General features: G+C 40.5%; 1 protein-coding gene across 4 annotated transcripts in view; it reads right to left on the bottom strand.

Moving 5' to 3' along the window:
• Positions 1 to 23,211, bottom strand: part of MYLK (myosin light chain kinase) — a 226,943-nt gene that overhangs the window by 23,275 nt on the left and 180,457 nt on the right. For all 4 annotated transcript variants that reach the window (XM_057430189.1, XM_057430188.1, XM_057430191.1 and 1 more), the window contains 5 exons: positions 22,570 to 22,723; positions 8,057 to 8,359; positions 3,959 to 3,994; positions 3,768 to 3,861; positions 2,554 to 2,757 (listed from right to left, as the gene is read on the bottom strand). In XM_057430189.1, coding sequence (XP_057286172.1) covers positions 2,554 to 2,757; positions 3,768 to 3,861; positions 3,959 to 3,994; positions 8,057 to 8,359; positions 22,570 to 22,723 — 791 coding nt within the window. The remainder of the gene's footprint in view (positions 1 to 2,553; positions 2,758 to 3,767; positions 3,862 to 3,958; positions 3,995 to 8,056; positions 8,360 to 22,569; positions 22,724 to 23,211) is intronic.

Genomic DNA, 23,211 nt, shown 5'->3' on the forward strand with positions numbered 1-23,211 from the left:
TTTGATTTTAAATGAATGATAAAAAAATAGTGCATTTATTATAAATATGAAATCAAACAGTATAAAATAGTGGCATGAAAAATATTAAGAGAGGCTGAAGTTCAAAAAGTTTTGAGAAATATATGGGCATAAAATTAAAATCTTAGGATAAGTATCAGTTAGAAAAATCCAAAGGTGCTTTTCATTAATAGTGGAGGGGGAGCTGCTACATTCCAGTCACTGCTAAAATCTGGTTTCAGAGGAGGCTGATGGCAATTGAGCTTGATTTATGTGAAATCCGTGCATTTAGACTCTGATGGGAATAAGGAAAACAGCTTGGAGACTAAAAATTTTTGAAGGTATTTTCCACAACTTCTTTGATATTCAAAGAATTATTAGCTTAATAGCAAAACCAGAAATGATCCACCTGTGGCTGTCTAATAATACGGGTTCAGTGGCTGTGCTGGGACTGTGTCAAACAGGTATAGAGGCTGCCAAGAGTCATCTGACGCAAAGATGCCACACAAGCAACTGACTGCCCAGACCTGCTCCAGAGCAGGGACAGACTGCTACTACCTGCCCGCTGCTTGAAGAACCATTTCTCCTCCTGTCTTTGTATGGGGGTCAAAAGCCAGAAAAGTTGGTTACCCCAAACTAAAATCATACCCTAGTTAGACTGGTTAACAAAATCACTTTAGATTGCATTTTTCTATATTTTTAAAAGTAAAACCTCTTTGTTGGCAGGGGGTAACTAATGGAGTGTAAAGCCATATGCTATTCAAAGCTCTTTATACATTTCCTTGTTTTCCATTAGGTCTGCCAGATCCTAATTCCAGGCTAAGTAGGGCTCCCTTCCCTTACCATCAGCAGCTTGCTCAACTTCTGAACCTAAAAATAAAACCACTTTCTTGCACACAAGTTCCAAGGTTGTATAATGGCGATCCAGTCTCTGAAATGTGCTATAGGAGTTTGCACATAATCTAGGCAACTGCCAAGCGAGCAAAACAGACATATAGACTTTTGCTTCTAACAATTTATATCTTATTTAGCATTTCCAGCCAGCAAAACACCTGCTGCTGCTGCTTGCAGCAGACAGCACTTGAAGTGGATGTGGCAACAGAACAGTGACTGATGTAACTTTTTGGATAAAAAGCATCAGCACGGATCAGGATTTCATTTTCTTTCCAGCTGCTACTGCCACAAGTACTGGAGTCATACCAAGCAGGTGCATTATGGATGATGTAAACATTGGTCATGTTGGTCATTATTGTTTATGAAGTCTGACCATTACTTTCCATCCCATGCTGTGCTTTTCTTATAGTGAATTCTGGTGCATGAACATGTTCTGAACCTTCTTTTTGTTTTGATAAGTAAGTAACTGCCATTTTTAAATACAAAGATACCCGTCACAGGCCTGTGAGGTGCTTGACAGAACTGCTTTAGTGATGCTTTTCTGCTACTTCCCACAGTGGTGTGGAATACGTAGGTCAAGGCAAATGATTTCTGGGAGGTAAAAAATAAGTGTTGCTCTCTTACTCAGCAAGAGCAAGGCAGCAACACAGGCTGTCTTCAAATGCAGCTTTACATAATTGTATAGCTTTGGATGAAGAGTGCAATAACTTTCAACTAAAGGAGAAATTCCCTTCTACAACTGCTACACCTGGACCAGCATAGAGAATCTGTGTATTGACATTAGGGGCAAATCAATTCATGTTTAATTAGGGGTCTTTTGGTGGGAAACAGTCAGTGTAACCAATCTTCCTGCATCTACCGGTATAGATGTAGAACATTCACTGCGTTCATCTGAGGAGATTTTTTAGACAGCACTCCTTTATTATAAATGGTTTGCAATTGGAGTATTTATGTTGTTGCAGAAAAACCACATCAGACTAATCCTTCAAGTCTCTTAAGAATATAAAAACTGGATATAGAACTTGATGAAAACTAAAATGTTCCTAACACCTCTTGGGCATTATAAATTTGCCTGGCTGAATTTTTCATGGAAATTCAAATATATTGTTAGAATGTAGCTTAAATGTTTGCATTCCCAAGCATATCTTTCTTACTAGCTCTTGCACACCAACATTCAGTTCTCTGCACAAGACAACTTACCAGTGTTTAAGTGAAATTTGACATGAGCTTTTACAATACATGTTCAGAACTGCCTAAAGAAAGAAAGATTTTTTTCCTTAAACATATATTTGGTTCTAAATGAAAGCCTAAATTGCAGCTAACTTTTTTTGTCTCCCCTCCCAAGTTGGCAACAAAAGAATGAGCAGCAGAAAAACACCACAGGTACTTTAAAAACCAAACAAACTAGACAATAAAAACCAAACAAACTAGACAATAAAGGCTGTAACACATCTCTCTTATTTTTAAGAGATACAACACAGATTCACTTACACAGTTTAAACAAGTTGGATACGTAACTGGAGAAACTTACAAGATGTGAAAACCATCCAGGCCCTGACGATCCTGAAACCTTTGACAGTCCCATATCTGGGTAAGTTGCTACATTTGCACAATTATTTTCAACATCATTTGCTTTGTTAATGAGATCTACTTTATACTTACATTTCCAAGACCATAACGATGTTGGCTTTTTCTTCAAAGGCATCTACACATTGGACAAGTTTTGGATGATGTAGACAGTTCATGATGCTGATTTCATCCCTTATGTTTTCTTTTTCCTTAGCAGAATATGCTTTGAAAAATTTTCCTGCCCAAACTTTTCCAGTCTTCTTTTCAACAAGCCTAAAGACTTGTCCAAATTTCCCCCTGAAAATATACAACTATTTCCAGTAAAAGTTTTTGCAATGTATGGGCCACCATAAATAGCAATATTTTACTAAATATTCAGTACAACCACTCCATTCTGAAATAAAAATGTCTTCATATCAAATACTGTTCTGTACTGATTTTGTGCAGAGTAATCTGCAAGAATTTTTGAATGAATGCCACATTTATAGACGCCCCACTATACCAATTAGCAAGTTTTATATAAGAAGGTTCTACCAGGCTTTAATTCATGTCACCCAAGTCTTTCTGCACAGTTTTCTATAGATCATACACTCTGAAGGGGCAGCAGATAGGAGACAACTCAGGGGCAGGATATTGGATATAGGTGAAATCAGAATCAGAATGCTAGAGGCTTCAATACTATTATTTCACATGCTGCATATGTACAATTCTACTCTTACGATACATTTATCAAGATTTATTAATGGCAGCATAGAAGATCTTTTGGCCTTCAGCACCACCAGCAGCACAAATTACTGAAAGATTATTGTGGCATGCAGTTCACATAACCATGAGTTTGAGCACTGAGAAACACAGCCAGGCTAATCACTGACCTTCACTGAGCAACACTGTTAATGCTCTTGGGATTATGACCGCTGTCAAAAGAGATTCTAGCCCATGGGCAGGATAATCTTATTACCACTAATGGATATAATGGAAATTCAAGTGCACAATGTGTACCTTTTTTTTCAGCTAGCTTTTAGAGCATTGAAAAACGAATGAATCATCTAGCATTATTCATTTGTGGGCTCCATTCGCCTTGCCAGAGATGTGCATGGTGTCTATTTAAAATTATCAATTAATAGGAATAAAGAATGTTTATGGAGTTGGGGCCAACATATGTTAAAACCTATTTTTACTGCAACAGAGGAGCCCTGTTGGAATGTTGAAAGTGCAAGACACTGTCAAAGAATGAGTGCACATGATCTTTATAATTGACTGGTAGCCTTGGAAACTCCATGTCTTTAAAAGCACAACACAGTACTTACGATCCCAGCCTTTCTTCAATATTATAGACATCTGAAACTTTTTGTTCAGTGTTGATAGTAACCGTCCGATACTCGACCTCAGTTTCTTTCCCTTCTATAAATAAATATTAAGGACCATGATTAAAACCTCCATAAAACATGAATGAAAACACAGATTTTCATTTGTCCTGATTAAAATATGAATTTCTTACCATCATCAGATAACTCCACTTCATCCTCTTTAAGTTCTATGATGAAAATAAAAAGACATGAATAACTTATTATGTAGGCTATGGTATGTACATAACACAGTCAAGTTATTCAGGATGACATGGGCATTAACTTCATAATTAAAATCTCTTCAACACTTCTATTTGGTCATTGACTACACAGTCACAGTCTGGTCACCATTTCTTGATAAATCAAGTTAATGTGTTTCGCAGTACTTGTCTATTATACTTGCCTACTAGAAACAGCAGCGTACTCAACCAGTTCAAGGTCATTTAATAAGTAGCTTTAGGAATGCCTTAGTGAAATAGAAAATAAATTCAAAATATTAAAATCAATAACAACACTTCTGGTTCAATGGCACATCCTTTTCTAGCTTTTCTATGCATTTTTTTGGTGTTGCAAAGCTGAAAATAAAGCGAGTTTTTACATGAAAAGCTTTCCTGCAAAGCATCCAGACAAAGTTTTCAGGCTCAAGATGGCTACAAACGTTGGACAGCATGCGCTTTCCTGAGCATGGCTGAATTTTGAAATCCCTGATGTCCAAATGGAGCCTCAGTTCTGCAGACATACTCAAAGACAGGCAGAAACGTTGGCAAGCCCAGTGGCATGAGGCAGAGTAAAAGCTGGCCTGAGTGTCTTGATTTTAATTTTTAATTTTCGTGTGCATGAACTGTCAGTAGCACTGGTTTGTGTGTTGTTCCCTATGTTGCCTGCAGTATGAGGGGAAACGGGTTGCAGCTGGAATGGTGTTACATATTGCTTGCACCTCTCAGGCTTGCTCCTAAGAGCTGTGGCTATAACCAGTCATTTGAAAAGCTGCAAAGGCAGTTGTACAGTGACCTGTAAAATCCTCACTTTAGCTGCTGAAGGTGCACTTTGCCACGGTAGAGTGCAAGCCTAACGAAGTGATTTATCCCCACTGTGTCAACAGATTTATGTTTTGAAACATTAATGCAGTACTCTGGATGCTGTTAACTATATTAGAGTATAGAGCTATATGCAGCAGCTGAGAAGAAAACAGCAGAAAAAAAGGGCGCAGGGTGAGCAGACAGCTGATCTGATGCATGGGCATCGCTTTTTCACATCCAACACATAATGCTGCATCTGTCTTCTGGTAGCAAAGAAAATCAAGTAGGTATAATCTGTTACTAAAGCCTGTCTCTCTTTTTTTCTGCATTTGCAACCCTTGTATGTCCCAGCACAGACGAGCTGGTGTGCAGCAATTTACCAGAAGAGCAGGGAAGGAAGCAAGCCTTCCCCCCTCAAGCGTAACTGTCCTCAGATCTTCCTCAGCTGGAAACCACACTTGCATAGAGCACATCACATTTTCCTCCCCTTTTAAGGGCTGCATAAAGGAGCTGATCCCAACCACACTGACAGTAGTTAATGTCTGCCAAATACTGATCAGACAAAGAAGTCAGTTCGCTGTTCTGCAGCAACACTGTATTGAAGCAATGAACTAGAAACATTTTGCTCCACCAGTGGAAGCCTAAATTAGATAATTGGAACATATCTGATCTTGGTAAGTGCTGAGTAGCTGTGTTAAAACCTTTCTCAGAAGTGAGTCAAAGGTACTGAATATTCCTCAAACATGGCAATACCTATAATCTGTTGTGATTTACAGCCTTATGTGAGGAGCTGTTTTCATTAAAAGTTAATCGTACCTTTCTTCACCAAGGTTATACTGAGATTGCTAATATGCACTGGTTACCTGAGTATGAAAATCAGTAATCAGTCTTTCTGGCAGCAACAGAAAATCCCTAGTTACTCAGATAAGTATTTACATAGATGGCAGCTTAAAGTCCTGACTTTGACAGGTGCTGGACACATGCATTTTCCACTGCCTTTAATTAAAGCACCAGTTCACACGCTTAAAAAATCATGTTTTATATGACTTGCCCTTTCTCAATGCTAGCTGCAGTATCAAGAATTGAAGTCAAGAAGCGCTGGCATTGAGAGCTCCAAGACAACCCACCCTCCTATGAAAAGAATACATTTTCTTTTCACTCAAAACAATATTTCCTTTGGTTGTTTTTTTGTTTATTTGTTTGGTTTTTTTGTATGTATCACAATGATTCACACACTTTCTAGCCCTTTTCTATTAAATCTATATCTCAGTCTTAAACTCTCAGTCTTAAAAATGGCTTGTTTGTTTGATCCAGTACAATTAGTGCTTGTTCTAGGAAAAAACAAATGTAGGGAAGAGTCAGGTCCCTAACTCTAGAAGGTGTTTGTCCTCCATCCAAAGAAAGAGGCTAATGAAACACAGGTAATTTTATTATGAAGATCCTATACCATCTAGCTCCCTTTCAATTTTATTGTTGCTCTTAATGTAATTTTCCTCCCTTTGAAGAGAAGTTTCATCTTGATTTAGATCACATTTAAAATCTTTAAAATACAGGGAAGTGATTTCTCAGAATTTAGCTCTTGAAGAGAAATACGGTTTGCTTTTGTTTGGAAATGTCTCTTGAAAGGCTTACGCAGTTGTGTGATGCTGCATCACTTTGCTATCATTTTTGTTTTGCTGTGGCAATAAAAGATAACATCAAAAGGGCTATGTGAGACAATTAAACTCCAAAGCCCTGCATACATAGGTAAGGAGAGAGATACACAACATACAGTCCACTCGTCGAAGACAAATGGCAAAATACATTATTCCTGGCCTGGGCTTTTTGGTATGGTATGACTATCAAAGTGATCCTTGCACAGTAGGTAGATGTGGGTGTGCAAAACAATATTCATTCAATATCTGGGTTTAAAAAACAATATTGATTTTTGTGTGTGTTTAAAATTTTAGTACCAGGTTCCAAATAATTTCTAAAATGCTCCAGCTCTTCCCATTAGTCCTTTGGGAGATCTTAAGCAAAAAATAAGAGGCAAAAGGTACTGAAAATATTTTTACAGGTATGTGCAACTGTAATTAAAAACCCTAAAAAATATTTTTAGCACCCATCATGCTGCAAAACCAACATGCCTTGATCTCACAAGATTAGTCTACTAGGGGCAAAAATACTGAGGAGCTCTATCATGCTGGGATTTGAAGCATGGGAACTACAACTAGGTGTGAGAGACTTAATCCAGTTTCTGCTGCGTATTCAGTGTTTGCCTGACAGCAAGCGTATTTACTATTTCACAGCTACAGGTTGGGCAGAGAAGAGATTCAGAGCAGCCCTGTGGAGAAATACTTGGGGGTGTTGTTCGATGAGAAACTTAACATGAGCCGGCTTCAGTGTGCGCTCACAGCCCAGAAAGCCAACCGTATCCTGGGCTGCATCAAAAGGAGCGTGACCAGCAGGTCGAAGGAGGTGATCCTGCCCCTCTACTCTGCTCTTGTGAGACCTCACTTGGAGTATTGTGTGCAGTTCTGGTGTCCTCAACATAAAAAGGACGTGGAACTGTTGGAACAAGTCCAGAGGAGGGCCACGAGGATGATCAGGGGACTGGAGCACCTCCCGTATGAAGACAGGCTGAGGAAGTTGGGGCTGGGCGAGATGGTTTAGTGTGAGGTGTCCCTGCCCATGGCAGGGGGGTTTGAACTTGATGATCTCAAGGTCCTTTCCAACCCTAACTATCCTATGATTCTATGATTTTATTTCCAAAGACAAATTTGGGGTAGTCTTTATGGCTTGTTTTTCCATGGTGTGCCCAGTATAAACTGTAATGAATCTATGAGTAAGATTCAGGTAAACCACCAAACATTTTCCAACTGGGCACAGTCTGAATGTGTAACATATCTGTGAAAGGTTTCATCTCCCATTACTTCTGCACTGAACTACAGAAGTTTGTCAGCCAGCACTCACACAGCAAGCCAGTAGTTGAATTATTGACTGCTTTCACCAGGGGATCAAGCAGAGGTTTTGGATCCCTGAAGCCAAGTTTCCACACTGGATGCATGCAAAACTTAATGCTCAGACACGCACACTAAGTCTGCAAGGGGGCTTTCAACATACTTAAAGTCGGCATGAGCATTCATTTCACAGAGGCATACATGGAGTGTGTACAGCCTGACTCCACTGGGGAACTGTTAAGACTGAGCTTAATTGAATTTAGATCTATTTCTTTCCCTCTTAAAAACTAACCTTCTTGTTTCTCTCCAACTTTTACCAGTTCAGATTCTTGACTGGGCTCGCTGATGCCATACACGTTAGCAGCTCGCACACGGAATTTGTACTCTCGGTCAGCCTGCAGGTCCTGCACGTTGAAAGAGGTGCTGCGGCAGGTGGTGAGATCTGTCCATTTGTTATCCATTGAGTTCCAGATCTCCACAGTGTAGGACTGCACTGCACTTCCACCATCATAAGAGGAGCCGTACCATGAGAGAGTGAGGGAGGAACTCCGTATGTCTGATGCGCAAGGTGTTCCAGCAGGTGGATCTGGTTTATCTGGAAAAACATATCAAAGCAGATTGGATGAAGTCATGAGGGGAAGAGGCAGGACTTCCATTAGGGTATTACTGGCCCTAAGTAACAGCCTTTTTCTTTCCATGCCACTGCTCTGCTTCAGAGGTTTGTACTACAGGAAGAAGGAACAACTGCAATGCAGATGGACATACCTGAATTAGCTGACATAGACACCCATCCTATATGGACCTCAGCATGGGTTGTTCAGTTCCCTGGGCATCTTGGTCAGCCATACTGAAGCCTAATGCCCTTCACAGCTACCATTACAGAAACTATAGATCTCCCACAGTGGTGCAAACCACTCCTTGGTGAAATTCCTTAGAGGTTTACCCCTGTAACAATCACCATAGCTGTGACGCTCTTTCTCCAGTTACCTTCATCTGCTTCCATACTTCAGAGCCGCTACTAATTATTCACAGCCTCAGAATGTGCTTCTCATCCAAATATACCTGGGTAGCAGAGATACTAATACCAGTTTGTTGACACAGAAACACAGATCTTGAAAGGTGACAACTTTGTCTGCTAACAATTTAGTGAACAACTTCACCTATGTGAAGTTTTTCAAAGGCTAGTGCAGTCCATGCAGCCGTCTCTGGAGAAGAGAAGGCTGCATGGAGACCTCATAGCAGCCTTCCAGTATCTGAAGGGGGCCTATAGGGATGCTGGGGAGGGACTCTTCATTAGGGACTGCAGTGATAGGACAAGGGGTAACGGGTTCAAACTTAAACAGGGGAAGTTTAGATTGGATATAAGGAGGAAATTCTTCACTGTGAGGGTGGTGAGGCACTGGAATGGGTTGCCCAGGGAGGTTGTGAATGCTCCATCCCTGGCAGTGTTCAAGGCCAGGCTGGACAGAGCCTTGGGTGGCATGATTTAGTGTGAGGTGTCCCTGCCCATGGCAGGGGTTTGGAACTAGATGATCTTAAGGTCCTTTCCAACCCTAACTATTCTATGATTCTATGATTTTACATAATTTAAATACTGAGATTTTTTAAATCTCATATACATCTTGGAAATTGCTGGGGAGGTGGAAGATCAAAGCTTCTGTTTATCCCCAGTTAGAGGCTTGTTCCTGCAGTCCTTATTTGCATGAATAGATCCAATATCACCAGAACCTGGTGTGCAGATAAGCAGCCAACCATGCAAACATCGAAGCAATACAAACCCCATGCAGGTATATGAATTTTTCAAAATCAAGTTTAATGATTACACTAACTGAAATGAATGTTTTTCTAGGGCAGAAGAATGTGACTTTTTAAAAAAAGCTACTGATTAAGAAACTCTTTATGGATGTTAAGTACTTCAAAAGACTTTAAAGGGAAGAAATATCTTCCTTGGGAATAATCCTCTCAGAAGTAATCTAGCAAAACCTACAAAATAATGATGATGTTGATTTGGATGAACTAGTGGCCAAAGGTTGAATGAGAAATCAAAGGATAAAATGACAGAAGATGAAAAGAAAAAGATTGATAAGAGTAAGAGGCTACAAACAGTGGTTACACTGGACATGGACTGATAAAATCCTTTCCCATTTTGATGGCTAAAACTGCTAATGGACATTATCACTTTCTCCTTAAGAAGGGCAGAACTGGCAAACCAGCCAAAAATACAGCCGCTTTTTTAACAACAAAAACATCCAAATGCTGGGGAAAACTGCTGTGGACTTTGATCAAGCCTTACTCTGGTGGACTATATGCTCACTGGTAATTCTCATATGACCATACTCAAATTATCATCCCTGGGAAAATGACTGAGCAGACAGAAATAGCCACAGTTTGCCACAAACGTGCCTTTAGTCCTTGGACAGAAGGGCTTCTCCTCTGACTGCTGTGGTTTTACTCATAGAGAGGGAAAATGGGGTAGTCTAATCTGATCAAGATGGTTAAATATCAGTTCATTATTTGGAAGTGTGCAAGTTCTGCTGACCAATTATTTTCCTGAAAAAAAGCTTTTGTAATTCCTTTTAGCTCAGTTGTGATGGAAAATCCATCTTCCTCCATAACTTAAATGTAGTAGAAGATAATTTGCTAACTATGAGGGAAAAGGCTGGGAGGGAAGGAGGTGGACACCAAGGGTTTGCCACTGCATTCTGTATGAGAATGCCCAGGCAGAAGAAAAAGAGCCTGCTAGAACATTGGTTATCTGTATTCATTTTGGCAACACTTAAAAAGCCATTCCACTAGGATTCATCATTATACAGTACCTCTCTTGTTAAACACAGATATCAGAGAACAAGATGTCCTTAACCTCGGTAATGGCTTATTGCCGTGCTTAGCTGTCACATTTTACTCACCTCATTTTCTAGTAGAATAAAAGGGACTTCTAACAAGCATGAATTTGTAGTGTAGATATCATGAACTGAGTCAGAGCAGTTAAGTGATTTGCCTAAGAATAGAAGGAGAGACTGTAACAAAGATGAGAACTGAATCTTGATCTCCTGGTGCCTTCCCTGTACTATCCTGTCCTAGCTGCCTTGGAGTTGCAAGAAGTGAGAATTTAATGCTTACACCATTCACAATATCAGAACCCTTTTACAATGCTACAGCAGCCACCAGAGAACTGGTTGTATAGCACACATGGATTGTGTATGATTTTAGTCTAACAGCAGTGATAGCAATCTCCTTTTCACTGCAAGTTGCTATCCATGCAGACCTTGTAGGGAATGATGTTACCTCTGTCCCCTTAAAAATCTGTACATAAAAAGAATATTTAGCTCTGTGTCTTGTTTTCTTCCTATATAATCATTCTTGCATCATGTCAAGATGCAGATAGAAGAACTTGGATAAGTAAACAGCTGATTTGCCCTAACTCCAAACAGAACAGAGCAGTTGCTTACAGCAAGAGTAAAATAGCTTTTGAATAAAAAGTTAAGCCAGTAGTCTGTCACTTTACAGAGGCATCTGTTCAGGTTTGTCAAAACAGTACAGATTCTCTGACATCTGCTCTGCACACAGCTAAATCTGGACTGTATGCATTAGAGGGGTTTCTGTTTGAAAAAAAAATAAAGTGTTAGCTTGCTCTAGTGCACTGAATGTTACATTGAAGGAAGAAAGAACTCATATGCTTCTGTCTTTTCAGAGCACTGTCCTCTCGTGCAGGACATGAAAATACAGTCTCTGCTGACTTTCATGCCCAGAGTTTCATTTGGAAACAGCTTCATAATTTATCAGTTGCCTAAGCCACAGTTACCTTAGTGACCTCTCTTTCCATGACTCCCCTAGATAGCTGCAATCCATTTGGCCAGCATAGTTTACAGAAGCAAGGCTTAAGTATGTGAGCACTGGAGAGAAAACAGTCATAGCCAAGGGGACATCAGTGCTGAAGAAAATCCTACATGGCTTCAATCTAATATATGCCAGCCAGGGGAATATTTCTCCTTTCCTAAGAAATTTTTCCCAGTAGGCAAAGACAAAAACCTGCAACCCTGGCTGGACTCTCTTGAGCCACAAAGATGCATATTTTTGTTTGAAGTCTACCACATGCTGCTGCTTGCAGATCTGCTCAATGTATAAATACTGGGGTAGTAGCTGCTATGGGAGATCATAAACAAGAATGAAAGCTTGATCTTCGCTCTTTCTTAGTATGACAGATGTACCATTTTACCATGCTTTAAAATTGTTTGATATCAGACTGGATGGTATCCTACAGCTGTGCACATTCAGAGAATTTGCAGATGGTCTCTCCATGTGTCTGTTTTGTTTCTCAAGTTTATTCCATGAGGATTTTAAAGGTTACCCTTTATTCATCTGCCTGTATTGAAAGCTAGGATATTTTGCCAAACTACATTCCCTTCTGGAATATGAAATCTCTATCAGCACAATTAACTGCTTCCAATAAAAATATCCAGTGGGTCAAGGAGGAGCATGGAAGTCAAGCGCAATTCTCTATTTTGTCCTGTTTTAGTATTTAGTATACCGTTAATGTCCTTGAGCTGCTCATTTTCAGTATTTCATTTGCATGTCATGTGCAGTCTCTTACACACATAAACATACTTCATACTTAGGCTTATATTGTGAGGGCTTTACATAGGCTTTTTGGACCACAGTTTTGTTCTTCCTGTTCTGGACCAAACCATAGCCACAAGCCAACATATTAACTAGAAGGAAGAGAGTGCATCCAGACATGCACTGCTGCTTGTGAACATTTCTATAGGGGAAGCGATTAATTTGAATAGCAAGCTGTAACTTCAGTTTTACTGTTACATGCGACAAAAGAAAACACATAAATGTTCTCCACCATAAAATGTCTTAACTGTATGAAACTAACAATATTCCAGTCTTGGCTAACTTACAACATGCATGTAACACCAAAATGAAGACTTAGCTACACTTTATGATAGTCTAGATTGTCCCAGTCAAATTGGCTGTTTCTACACAGTCCTGTTGAACTTGGTCAAAATCCTATAAACTCCAGTGCCTTTGTAGCAGATAGATAGTACTTACACCTCTTTTACTAGGATGCATGATCACCTCGTTTGCCTAACAGTATGAATGTAGAGGCTAACAAGAAAGTTGGAGGTTGGACAGTTAAATGCTAATGGGGTATCAAGCACAAAGCTTCCTATGTAATATCATTAGGAATATCAGTAAGAATTGCCCTGAGCTGGCTCCCAAAGCCTAGGCAAGAAAAAGAGAAGGACAAGTAGCTAATTTGGCCTTAAGCCTCACTCAGGGACTGTTCTACACAGCAGCACAGAGACTGCATAAAGTGACTAACACTTGTGGCACTGAGGAAATATCAGTAGCAACTCATATGTGTTATGCACCATACATAGGGGAGAGGGGAGTGGAGGTGATGTGAAGGAGTGCTCTACTGCTTTCCTCCCTTTGCGCTCCAGCAAACTAAGCTCAGATTAAAAAACCCTGCTTCCCAACAAAGGGAGGTGTAAATTACCACTACCTCAGACCAAAGAGGTCAGATTCAAGTTTGTTCTTTGTTGCATGTGCTCCGTAGGGCAAATGGTAATGTCACAAGCTGGCCTCATATGAAATGTATAAACCACATTTAAGACCATAGCAGGACTGAAACATGCACTTATTAGTTACTTCCAAATTGAATTCAGCTGCATCCCTTCCTTAGACAAATTTTCAGAAATATTTTGGTAAACAGGTTTTGACATACAGCCTGGAGTAACCTCTAATTAAGTTGTATTTGTAAACTCAAGAAACATAAAGCATAAGCATGCTCAGCTTTTAATTAATTGCTGTTTATGAGACAAATTTGACTTGAGGTCCTTGTCTTGTTTTTCAGTGGTGTGTAACCCAAAATTCCTCTTGATAAAGAAAGGGACTTTCTCTCTTTCTGCATATGTGGCAAACCCACAACTCATACAGGACACCCATATAATATGAAGCTGCTAGCCAGATCTCACTGTCTTCTCCACATTGCTCAGTTTACAGAGTGCACAGAACACAAGCACCATTCCATGAGACCAAAAAAGGCAGAAATCTCCTTATCTGACTCAGAGTGCAGGGAAATGGAAATTGCTCTGCTACTTGATGTAAGGGTCAGGCTGAGCAAAAGCAAGACAATAGGGCTTGCTGCACGTTCAGAGCTTGCGGGGCCCTGGTGGCTCTTAAGCAGCAATGTTATTCCAGTAGAAAGCCTCTGAAAACTGAGAACAGCACAAGTACAGCATCTGAAAAAAAAGTTATTTTTCTTTTATGAACAGAGACAGCACTGAAGCAACATCTCTGAAGTAGCTTCATCTGTTCTCAAAACTGGTTTGGTTTCTTTCTAAATCCCGTTATCATATTTCTGTATAATACTATTATTAGCTATCGTGATATTTGTCTGCCAGATAAAGAACAGACAGAACAAAACAATTTAATTCCATTCCACAAGCTGTTTAGCCAGAGAAGGCATTTAATGCGCTGCAAAAGCCAGTTGAACACTGTCCATGCCGACAGCACTGGCAAAGCCTTCATTTGAAATCCATCAGCAGGAGAAAAGCGAAACCATAAAAGGTCATAACTGAAGTCGGCATTATTGCTGACAGGGCTTGGGGTCATGGCAGACATCTCTGCTTTGCTTGGAAAACTATGCCCTGCAACTTTTTTCTCAAGGGAGAGAAGTCCTGAAAGTAGAGATATTATTACCCCTGAACACCCTGTAACAACCATTAACGCTCTGCTGGATGTTAGTATACTAGAGGTACTAAAGTATTCTAACTTTAGTACATATGCAACTTCTATGTCTTATTTTGCTGCAAAACAACATAGGAGTTGAAAATTTCTCCTAAAGAAGCAGCCTCCCCAGCACAGCTGAGGACCACATGGACAAGGCTAGTTAGCTCAGGGGTCCAGAGTCTGAAATTCACACCTTCCCTGTAATACATAATGCAGACTGGTGCTAACCTCCTTGAAGTGTGAACCGTCACCATATTGCCCTTCCTGACAACTCTGACATAAAACTAGGTTGTGTAAAAACTGCCCTTTTCCTGCAGATAAAGTGTCTCATAAACACTGGAGGCCCAAAGCACTGCTTCATGCCATTGTTCCTACTCTGCCACTTGGGGTAACTGAGGCATAAAAGAGTAAAATGACCTTGCTCAAGGACATGCGGGAGAATGGAGCTGGGAACGAAACCAGAACTCACCACTCCCACACAAATGCCCTCAGCACAAGAACATCTTCTGCCACAGGCCTAATGGAACAAACAAATACATAATGCATTCTCAGGAGCCCTTTTTCTAAACTATCTGCTCCTGTGCCTGAATCAACAAGCTATTTGGACTACTCATGTGCTACATGTTATGCATCTGGTTTGATAACTGACTGAATCAGAGCTCCAATACCTGTCCGCTGAAAGACAGAATGAATTTTAGGACTTTCCCCTTAAGACTATCAACAGATTCCAAGTCTTTGCTGAGGTGAGTTTGGGTCCTTGGAACCCCATGTTTATGAGCTGGAGTCATGATGAATCATTTTTAATAACCAAGCCATTCATAGCATTTAACAGCAGGTGAAATACAGGAATTCTGAGGTAAAAAAAATACTGCCATGATATTTCCTTTTCTTTATCAGGGGAAAGGTGAAGGTAAGTATCAGGAAAAATAACTAAGCAGGGAGTTCTGCTGGAATTTCTTCTAACAGAAATGACACTGAAACTAGATGGCTCTTCAAGGAATAATATCTGTATACAAGCACTGACGCATAGGGCAACATAAACCGTTTTTCCTCTATACATTGTTATCTCGCTGTGTAAATTTAGTTCTGATACTGCTTCAGAGTTTTGCCACCAAGCATTAGTAAGGAGGCTGACCGTGGAGAGTACAACACTGCTGAACTACAGCAGCAGCAGCAACAGCAGTATAAGACATCTCTTCCTTAACCACCAGTCTGGTTGCCCTTTAACTATAAAAAGTCCTCCAGCAATCCAGAGGAATTTTAAAGGCTAAAGGTTAGAGACTGAGTCCACCCGCATATTCTTAGAGGATTCACTGCATTCTTGACCCTATCTGTAAACAGGGAATCACATGGATCCTGCAAGATACAATCTGATGCTTCTCGGAAGATGAAGTCTCGGAAGCATTCATGTTAATATTTCCAAGCTGCAGTTTTCTCTGTAGAAGTGCCTATGGTTGTTCCACTTTGCTATCTGCCTCACAGATGGCTGCACGCACTTTTCCAGAGAGGGAACACACAATTTCTGACCACCTCTGGATCCACGCAGTCTGAGCAGCTAGCACTGAGCCAGACTTCCCAGGCAGTCACAAAAAACACTGATATTTCCACTGTGAACTGTTGGCTATGCGTCCACATTTCCTTATAACAGTTTCAGAGCAAAGAACTAATACTAATATAGAATGCATATATGTTGAACCAGGAGCAAGCACTTCATAAAAGCAATGAATAATTCTACCATTATATTGAATGACTATTGGAGTTAGTGATGATCTGTATCATACAGATCCTGCTAAAGGCATAGAAGTAATAGTTTCCTCACAGGAAGTAACTTCTCCATCCTAACTCCAATATGGACTAGTAACCTCATGCAGAGGAGCAGGCATTACTTAGTGAATTCATGTTCTATGACTTGCATGACGGTATATATGCAATGTGCTTATACATGTGTCTTTAAGTACGTGGTTTATCAGTTTCCAATAGTGCATGAGGATGCAGCACACAGTATGTGCACAAATGCTTAGAGTAATAAAACCACTGTAACAATTATCTTTAGGCCTCTCAGGATACAATGACATCACTGTCATTCTTCTGCATGTAACTGCCAAAGAGCTCAGTAATTGCCATGATTTTTTTTTTAATACATTACCACACCAAGAACAATACAGATCTAAAGGATTTAGAAGTGACAAACAGTCTGGGTCAAAATAAGCCCCCGGGTAGGTGGTACATGTGGTTTTGCTCCTTTATTTAAAAAAGTAAAAGATATCAGTAATATGCAAAGTACTCACCAAACACTGATCATCAGAAACCCACTGTATACTAGGCATGGAAACATGAAGCAGTTTGCCCAAAATCATGAAGGAAGCTCGTGGCATAGCTGCAGAACAGACTAATTCTCTAGTGCCAAATTCTTGTTGAATACTCCATTATTCTTTTGACTCTTTGTCATAGTACCCAGCTTTAGACAGCATGAAAACCAAGTTCCTTTTTCTAAGTGGTTACAGATTGGGCTAATCCTGTTACTACAGAGCTAATATGTTCAGAACTGTAAGTTTGATAATAAAAAATATTTGAGAAATCATGGCAGTCAGGTGAAGTTCCCGACGACTGGAAAAAGGGAAATATAACCCCCATTTTCAAGAAGGGGAAAATGGATGACCTGGGGAATTACAGAGCAGTCAGTCTCACCTCTGGGCCTGGCAAAATCCTGGAGCAGATTCTCCTGGAAGGCATGCTAAGGCACATGAAAATCAACAAGGTGCTTGGTGACAGCCAGCATGGCTTCACTAAGGGGAAATCCTGCCTGAGCAATTTGGTGGCCTTCTATGATGGGGCTACAGAACTGATGGACAGGGGCAGAGCAGTTGATGTCATCTACCTGGACTTGGGCAAAGCATTCCACACTGTCCCACATGACATCTTTGTCTCTAAATTGGAGAGACATCAATTTGATAGGTGGACCACTGGGTGGATAAACAACTGGCTGGATGGCCGCACGCAAAGAGTTGTGGTCAATGGCTCAGTGTCCAGCTGGAGATCAGTAACGAGTGGTGTCCCTCAGGGATCGGTGTTGGGACCGGTCTTGTTTAACATCTTTGTTGGTGACATGGACAGTGGGATTGAGTGCACCCTCAGCAAGTTTGCCGATGACACCAAGCTGTGTGGTTCGGTTGATACCCTGGAGGGAAAGAATGCCGTCCAGAGGGACCCTGACACACTTGTGAGGCGGGCTGATGCCAGCCTCATGGAGTTTAACCATGACAAGTGCAAGGTCCTACCCCTGGGTCGGAGCAATCCCAGGCACAGCTACAGGTTGGGCAGAGAAGAGATTCAGAGCAGCCCTGCGGAGAAGGACTTGGGGGTGTTGGTTGATGAGAAAATGAACATGAGCCAGCTTCAGTGTGTGCTCACAGTCCAGAAAGCCAACCGTATCCTGGGCTGCATCAAAAGGAGCGTGACCAGCAGGTCGAAGGAGGTGATCCTGCCCCTCTACTCTGCTCTCATGAGACTTCACTTGGAGTATTGTGTGCAGTTCTGGTGTCCTCAACATAAAAAGGACATGAAACTGTTGGAACAAGTCCAGAGAAGGGCCATGAGGATGATCAGGGGACTGGAGCACCTCCCCTATGAAAATAGGCTGAGAAAGTTGGGGCTGTTCAGCCTGGAGAAGAGAAGGCTGTGTGGAGACCTCATAGCAGCCTTCCAGTATCTGAAGGGGGCCTATAGGGATGCTGGGGAGGAACTCTTCATTAGGGACTGTCGTGACAGGACAAGGGGTAATGGGTTAAAACTTACACAGGGGAAGTTTAGATTGGATATAAGGAGGAAATTCTTCACTGTTAGGGTGGTGAGGCACTGGAATGGGTTGCCCAGGGAGGTTGTGAATGCTCCATCCCTGGCAGCGTTCAAGGCCAGATTGGACAGAGCCTTGGGTGAGATGGTTTAGTGTGAGGTGTCCCTGCCCATGGGAGGGGGGTTGGAACTAGATGATCTTAAGGTCCTTTCCAACCCTAACTATTCTATGACTCTATGATATTCATCCAATAAATGGCATGAAAATAATGCTATCACTGTAGAGTGAAGGAACTACCTTGCCTAAATCAGTCCCATCTTACCCTATGCTTATCACTGGCTCATTTAATGTAGCTTTGGCAAGAGAAGTCCACTTTAATCTGACAAAGTGTCTGCTGTAAATCATTAGCTCAGTCTCACATCAAGCCATTTTGGTTTTGGAGGAGAAACATGTTGCAAAATCTCCCTAGAGAGATCACTAATGAAACTGTTTTTTTAAGAGATCTGATTGTAACACAATAGAGGAGAGCTCAACATGGACATTTTGGGATCTGTCAACCCTTTAAAAGATGACATTGCTTAATTTGGATGTCTTGCTTCTATGCAGGTCTCCTAGTATTAATTAGTGCTTGCACAGACAAAGGTACACAATAAATCAATGCTAAACTCAAGACTTGGTCCTTGTGGCTCAGTGCTGTGTATTCATTATCACACTGCACTGCCTATCAATTAACAAGTCTCCTCTAACCTGACTATGTCTGTACTGGTGTATCCAGTGTGTGCACTGCAAACAGCTCCCACTGGAGGCTGTGTGTAATGGACATTTTTTTCATCGATATTCATTAAAATTGCAAAAGAAAAAAAAGTACTTAGGACAAAGTTGAGTTTCCTTCAAGAGCATCTTTTCCCATGGCCCAAACTGCATCAAATCGTATCATATGCAAACTCTTTGTCAGAACCCCTGCTCAGTTCAGTTAGGTTTGCAGTTGAAGTCTGACAGTGTGAGAAGTTAAATGTAAGACTTTAGGAACTAAATTCGCAGGATTTTTTAGGTAGCTTTTTTCCCCCAGCTACAGATTACAGTCTAAGACTCAGGGTTTAAATCACAGCAGGATCATTTCTGATTTAACTCCTGTCTGATAAGCTCAGTCCTTTGTCCTCTGGTTGGAGGTTAAGTCAATAATGTCATTTTTTTATGAAGAAAGATCTTTGACAACCATAAATATAAAAGCAAAATGGATGGTCTTGAATCTCCTCAGGAAGGTCTTCAGACCTTCTGCCAGAAGCATGATCAGCTATAAGGTCGGACTGTTCAGATGTTTATCCAGCGTGAACCTGAATACCTCCAAGGATGGAGACTTCACAGCTTTTCTGGGCAACCTGCTCCCTGGCATGTGTTACTGTTAAAATTTATTTTGGGAAATCCTTATTGGAGTTTTTCACGTGAGAAGCTTGCGCATCAACATGAAGACTTTGTAACCCACGTGGTTGTAAAAGGTAACAATAAAAGAAATATTTCTTTATTTCCATATTGTTTTAACAAATGTTTTTGACTTGCTAAAATTCAAAGCAGACAGCTCCATTAGCTAGCCCTTTGAGAAACATAGCTCCAGGTCAGCTCAGACACACTCCTTCAGAAAGCAGATGTTCTGTATTCGTAGTTTCCCTCAGGGCATTCAAGACTTAGTTGTGGACTGTGGTCAGCAGAGTTTTGAGCACACAGCATACACGTAGATGCCTTTTATAGGTAACTTACAGGGAGGCAGCCCACGGAGAGTTTAGAGCCTTATTGTAAATAGCTGAGGCAAACAGAGCTGATCTGTAGCACCAGGGCTTTCTCCACAAATGCTTGTTATGAATGTGGGGTCAGAGCAGGCAGGGCAAATTTCTTCCCAGTACTTTGAACGGAGCAGAGAGGATGGACAGGTGAGAATTCAGGACTAAGGACGAGCTTTGGTAGACTAAGAAGTGTCACATTTTGCGGATTCAGAGTAGCATAGCTTCCCTATTTTACTGGAGCAGGCTTTGGAGAAAAGTAATTTCCAACACTCATGAACATTTGACACCTTTAAAGGATTTTTACCTCAGTGGTGCAGTTCTAACCCACTCCCTGGAAGGAAGACATTTTTCTCCCTTTTCCCATATTTTTGAGTACCCAGATGGAAGGATCTGGCCTTAACATGCATCTGTAGCAAACTAGGAGTCTTGAGGCTTTGTAATGTGTTTGGCAGTGCTGACGTCAGCGAGATCTGAAGATCTTGGCAATTTTACAAGAGGGGATTTATTCTTTCTTATTGGAAACAGACAGCTTGTCATCAGCCAAAACACATGGCAAATTCCAGTACATTGTAAGGATTCTTCACCCAACTCTCCCAAAAGCATCTCTGGGAATCCCACTGTTCTCTGGCACATTTCTTATGGAAGAGCAAAGGAGGAGGCTGAGATGTAGCTTTATAAGGTTATAGAATTCAAAGACTTTCAAACCAATTAACTCCAAAGGATATAAAGCAATGACTTATATAATAATGAGTCAAGGTTCACACAGCGACAAGATAATAGGAATTGTTGGCCTAGTTCAGCCTAAAACCATCCATTTTGCCCAACAACCTGCTACAGTTAGAAGCCTGAAGCAGTTGCCTAGGAAAAAGGGAAAAAAAGGAAATGTAAGGAGTGATTAATCTCCTGCCATTCCTGTAGCTGCTAATAAGCAGTGTCGGGGCTTTGAAGTCAGAAGCTGTATCCAAAATGATGTATATGATGAGTATTCAAGGCCCAATTTTTCATGGTGTTCATTTTTAACCTAGCTATACTTTTGACCTGCACAGTCACTGTTGGAAGGGTTAGTAAAATTTATCAATGCATCATGAAAAATACCCATTCTATTTTCTTCTATTCTTGAATTTCTGGCACATTGCTGTAATCTCTTTGATATTTATGCAGTTATTTTTAAGTGCAACAAAAGCCACAGGTTAGGTGAAGAGATTTCTTTAAATAATGAGGAAGCCTCTATCAACAATATGTACAGCAGTATGCAACTGAGTGATATTTACTCTTTAGCAGTACTTGAAAGTGTGATTCTGCTCATTAAACTTTGTAAGTTATTCTCTGGATTGCTGGAATGAATTTCCAGTCCAACTTGGGTTAATGGTACTTCGCCATTGATTTCTTTGGAGTCAGGAATAATAAATGCAATTATTCCTGCATTTTTTTACTTGCTCACTAGCCCACCTACCTGTTAGGACAGCAGAGCCAGTACAGTTTTGAGTGAGTGTTTAGGATACAGCTTTGCTAGTTGAACTAGAATTCATCCAAATGTTTGGGCAAGCTCTGCCCTCCCCTGCCTTGTGTCAATACTCTCTGCAGGCTGCAGATAACAGAGCCTAAAAATAGACCCATCCAGCAGACTAATGTTTTAACCAAGTTACTCCCTTTGCTTGTGAACTTCCCTAGGTTTCCCTGGAAATGATTTGCTGTGTATCCGCACCAAGATGGGTTCATTATCCCTTTCAGAGCTAAATGTCACAGCTCTAGAGTTTGTCTGATACTCAAGCTAGCAGGTCTACATCGAGGCTGCAGTTTTATCTGCAAACATGCTGCAACCTTCTACCAGTCTACAGCTACCTGCAGCTGTCCATAGCCTGCTACAATAAACTTGTTGACTTGAATGTATCATCTGACAAGGCTGTTTGAAGCTTTGAAATACATTTGTGTAAAGGCCCATATACAAAGGGCTTCATATTTTAAATAGAGTGCCTTTATTCACTGTTTTCTGTCACTATAGAACGGTAGACAATGGTAGGAATTTCAATTAAAAGGATAAAATCTCCCTCTCCCAAGCAACAGGATGTTTTCAAATTTATAGTCTAATAGAAACCACCTCAATCCTCCCTGAAATAACAGTTTTAAAATTTGCAGTCTAGCAAACATCTGGATGCTGCAAAGATTAAACAGGAGAAAGAAGTCCTACCTAACAAAAACAACCCCAAGAGACAGGAGTTATTGTTTGGTTTTTTTTAAGTCTGAGTTATTTTGTTCCTCCATCTGTAATGAATAATTTTTCAAAATAAAGCACAGAATGGCCCTACTGAACTTCCCTGTAGTCCTTATTACAATGTCCAGTCCAGATATTTTTTAAAGTACTCATTTTTCATTTCAGTCTTCTTTAGTTATCTGATTATTTTATTTAATTTTTTGTATATCATCATACATAAAGCAAATGTAGAGTGATGTCTGAAGAATAAGTGTATATCTAAAAGATTATTATGGACTCACCAACAACTGTAAGGTTGACTTGTGCTTGTCTGCTGCCAAGTTTGTTCTCTACAACTAGGGTGTAACATCCACAGTGTTCCTGCTTTGTTGATGATATTGTTAGCTTGCTGGTATTTTCAGCATTCTCAATTTTGATATATTCATTTTCTTCAATCTGCCAAATTTAAAAAAAAAAAAAAAAGAAAGGTTTATGGGACAAATTTCTTCATATCTGGAAGAGTTCAAATTCCAATACAAGGTTATTATACTGGGTGTTATCTGCAGATAAGTCTATTACGGCAGTGAATATGTGCAGCTGGTAATGAACACAGAACATCAAAAAATGGAATGGAAAATTTTGATGGCTCCATTCCTGCAAAGGCAACATGGAGTACTGGTGTTATTGGGACGCCACTAAGGAACAGGAGTTTCACTTTCTAACTCCTCTTTGACAGGCTGAAAGTGAAAACTGTAATTGGCAAAAGAACAGAGTTTGTTCTCACATACATATCTACAGAGACCACAGCAGAACAAAAGTTTAGCTCTAAATACCCTAATTCATTTGCCATTCCCTTTTAGAGGCCCAATGTGCAAAACTTCTGTAGCTGAGACTTTAATCCTCTTGTCTTAACCAGCCTTATTCTGTATTTCCACAGAAACCAG

Source organism: Pezoporus wallicus, unplaced genomic scaffold, assembly GCF_028554395.1.
Source record: "Pezoporus wallicus isolate ANWC-B61680 ecotype Strahan unplaced genomic scaffold, APGP_CSIRO_Pwel_v1 contig_5261, whole genome shotgun sequence".
In the NCBI taxonomy this organism is placed as follows: Eukaryota; Metazoa; Chordata; class Aves; order Psittaciformes; family Psittacidae; genus Pezoporus; species Pezoporus wallicus.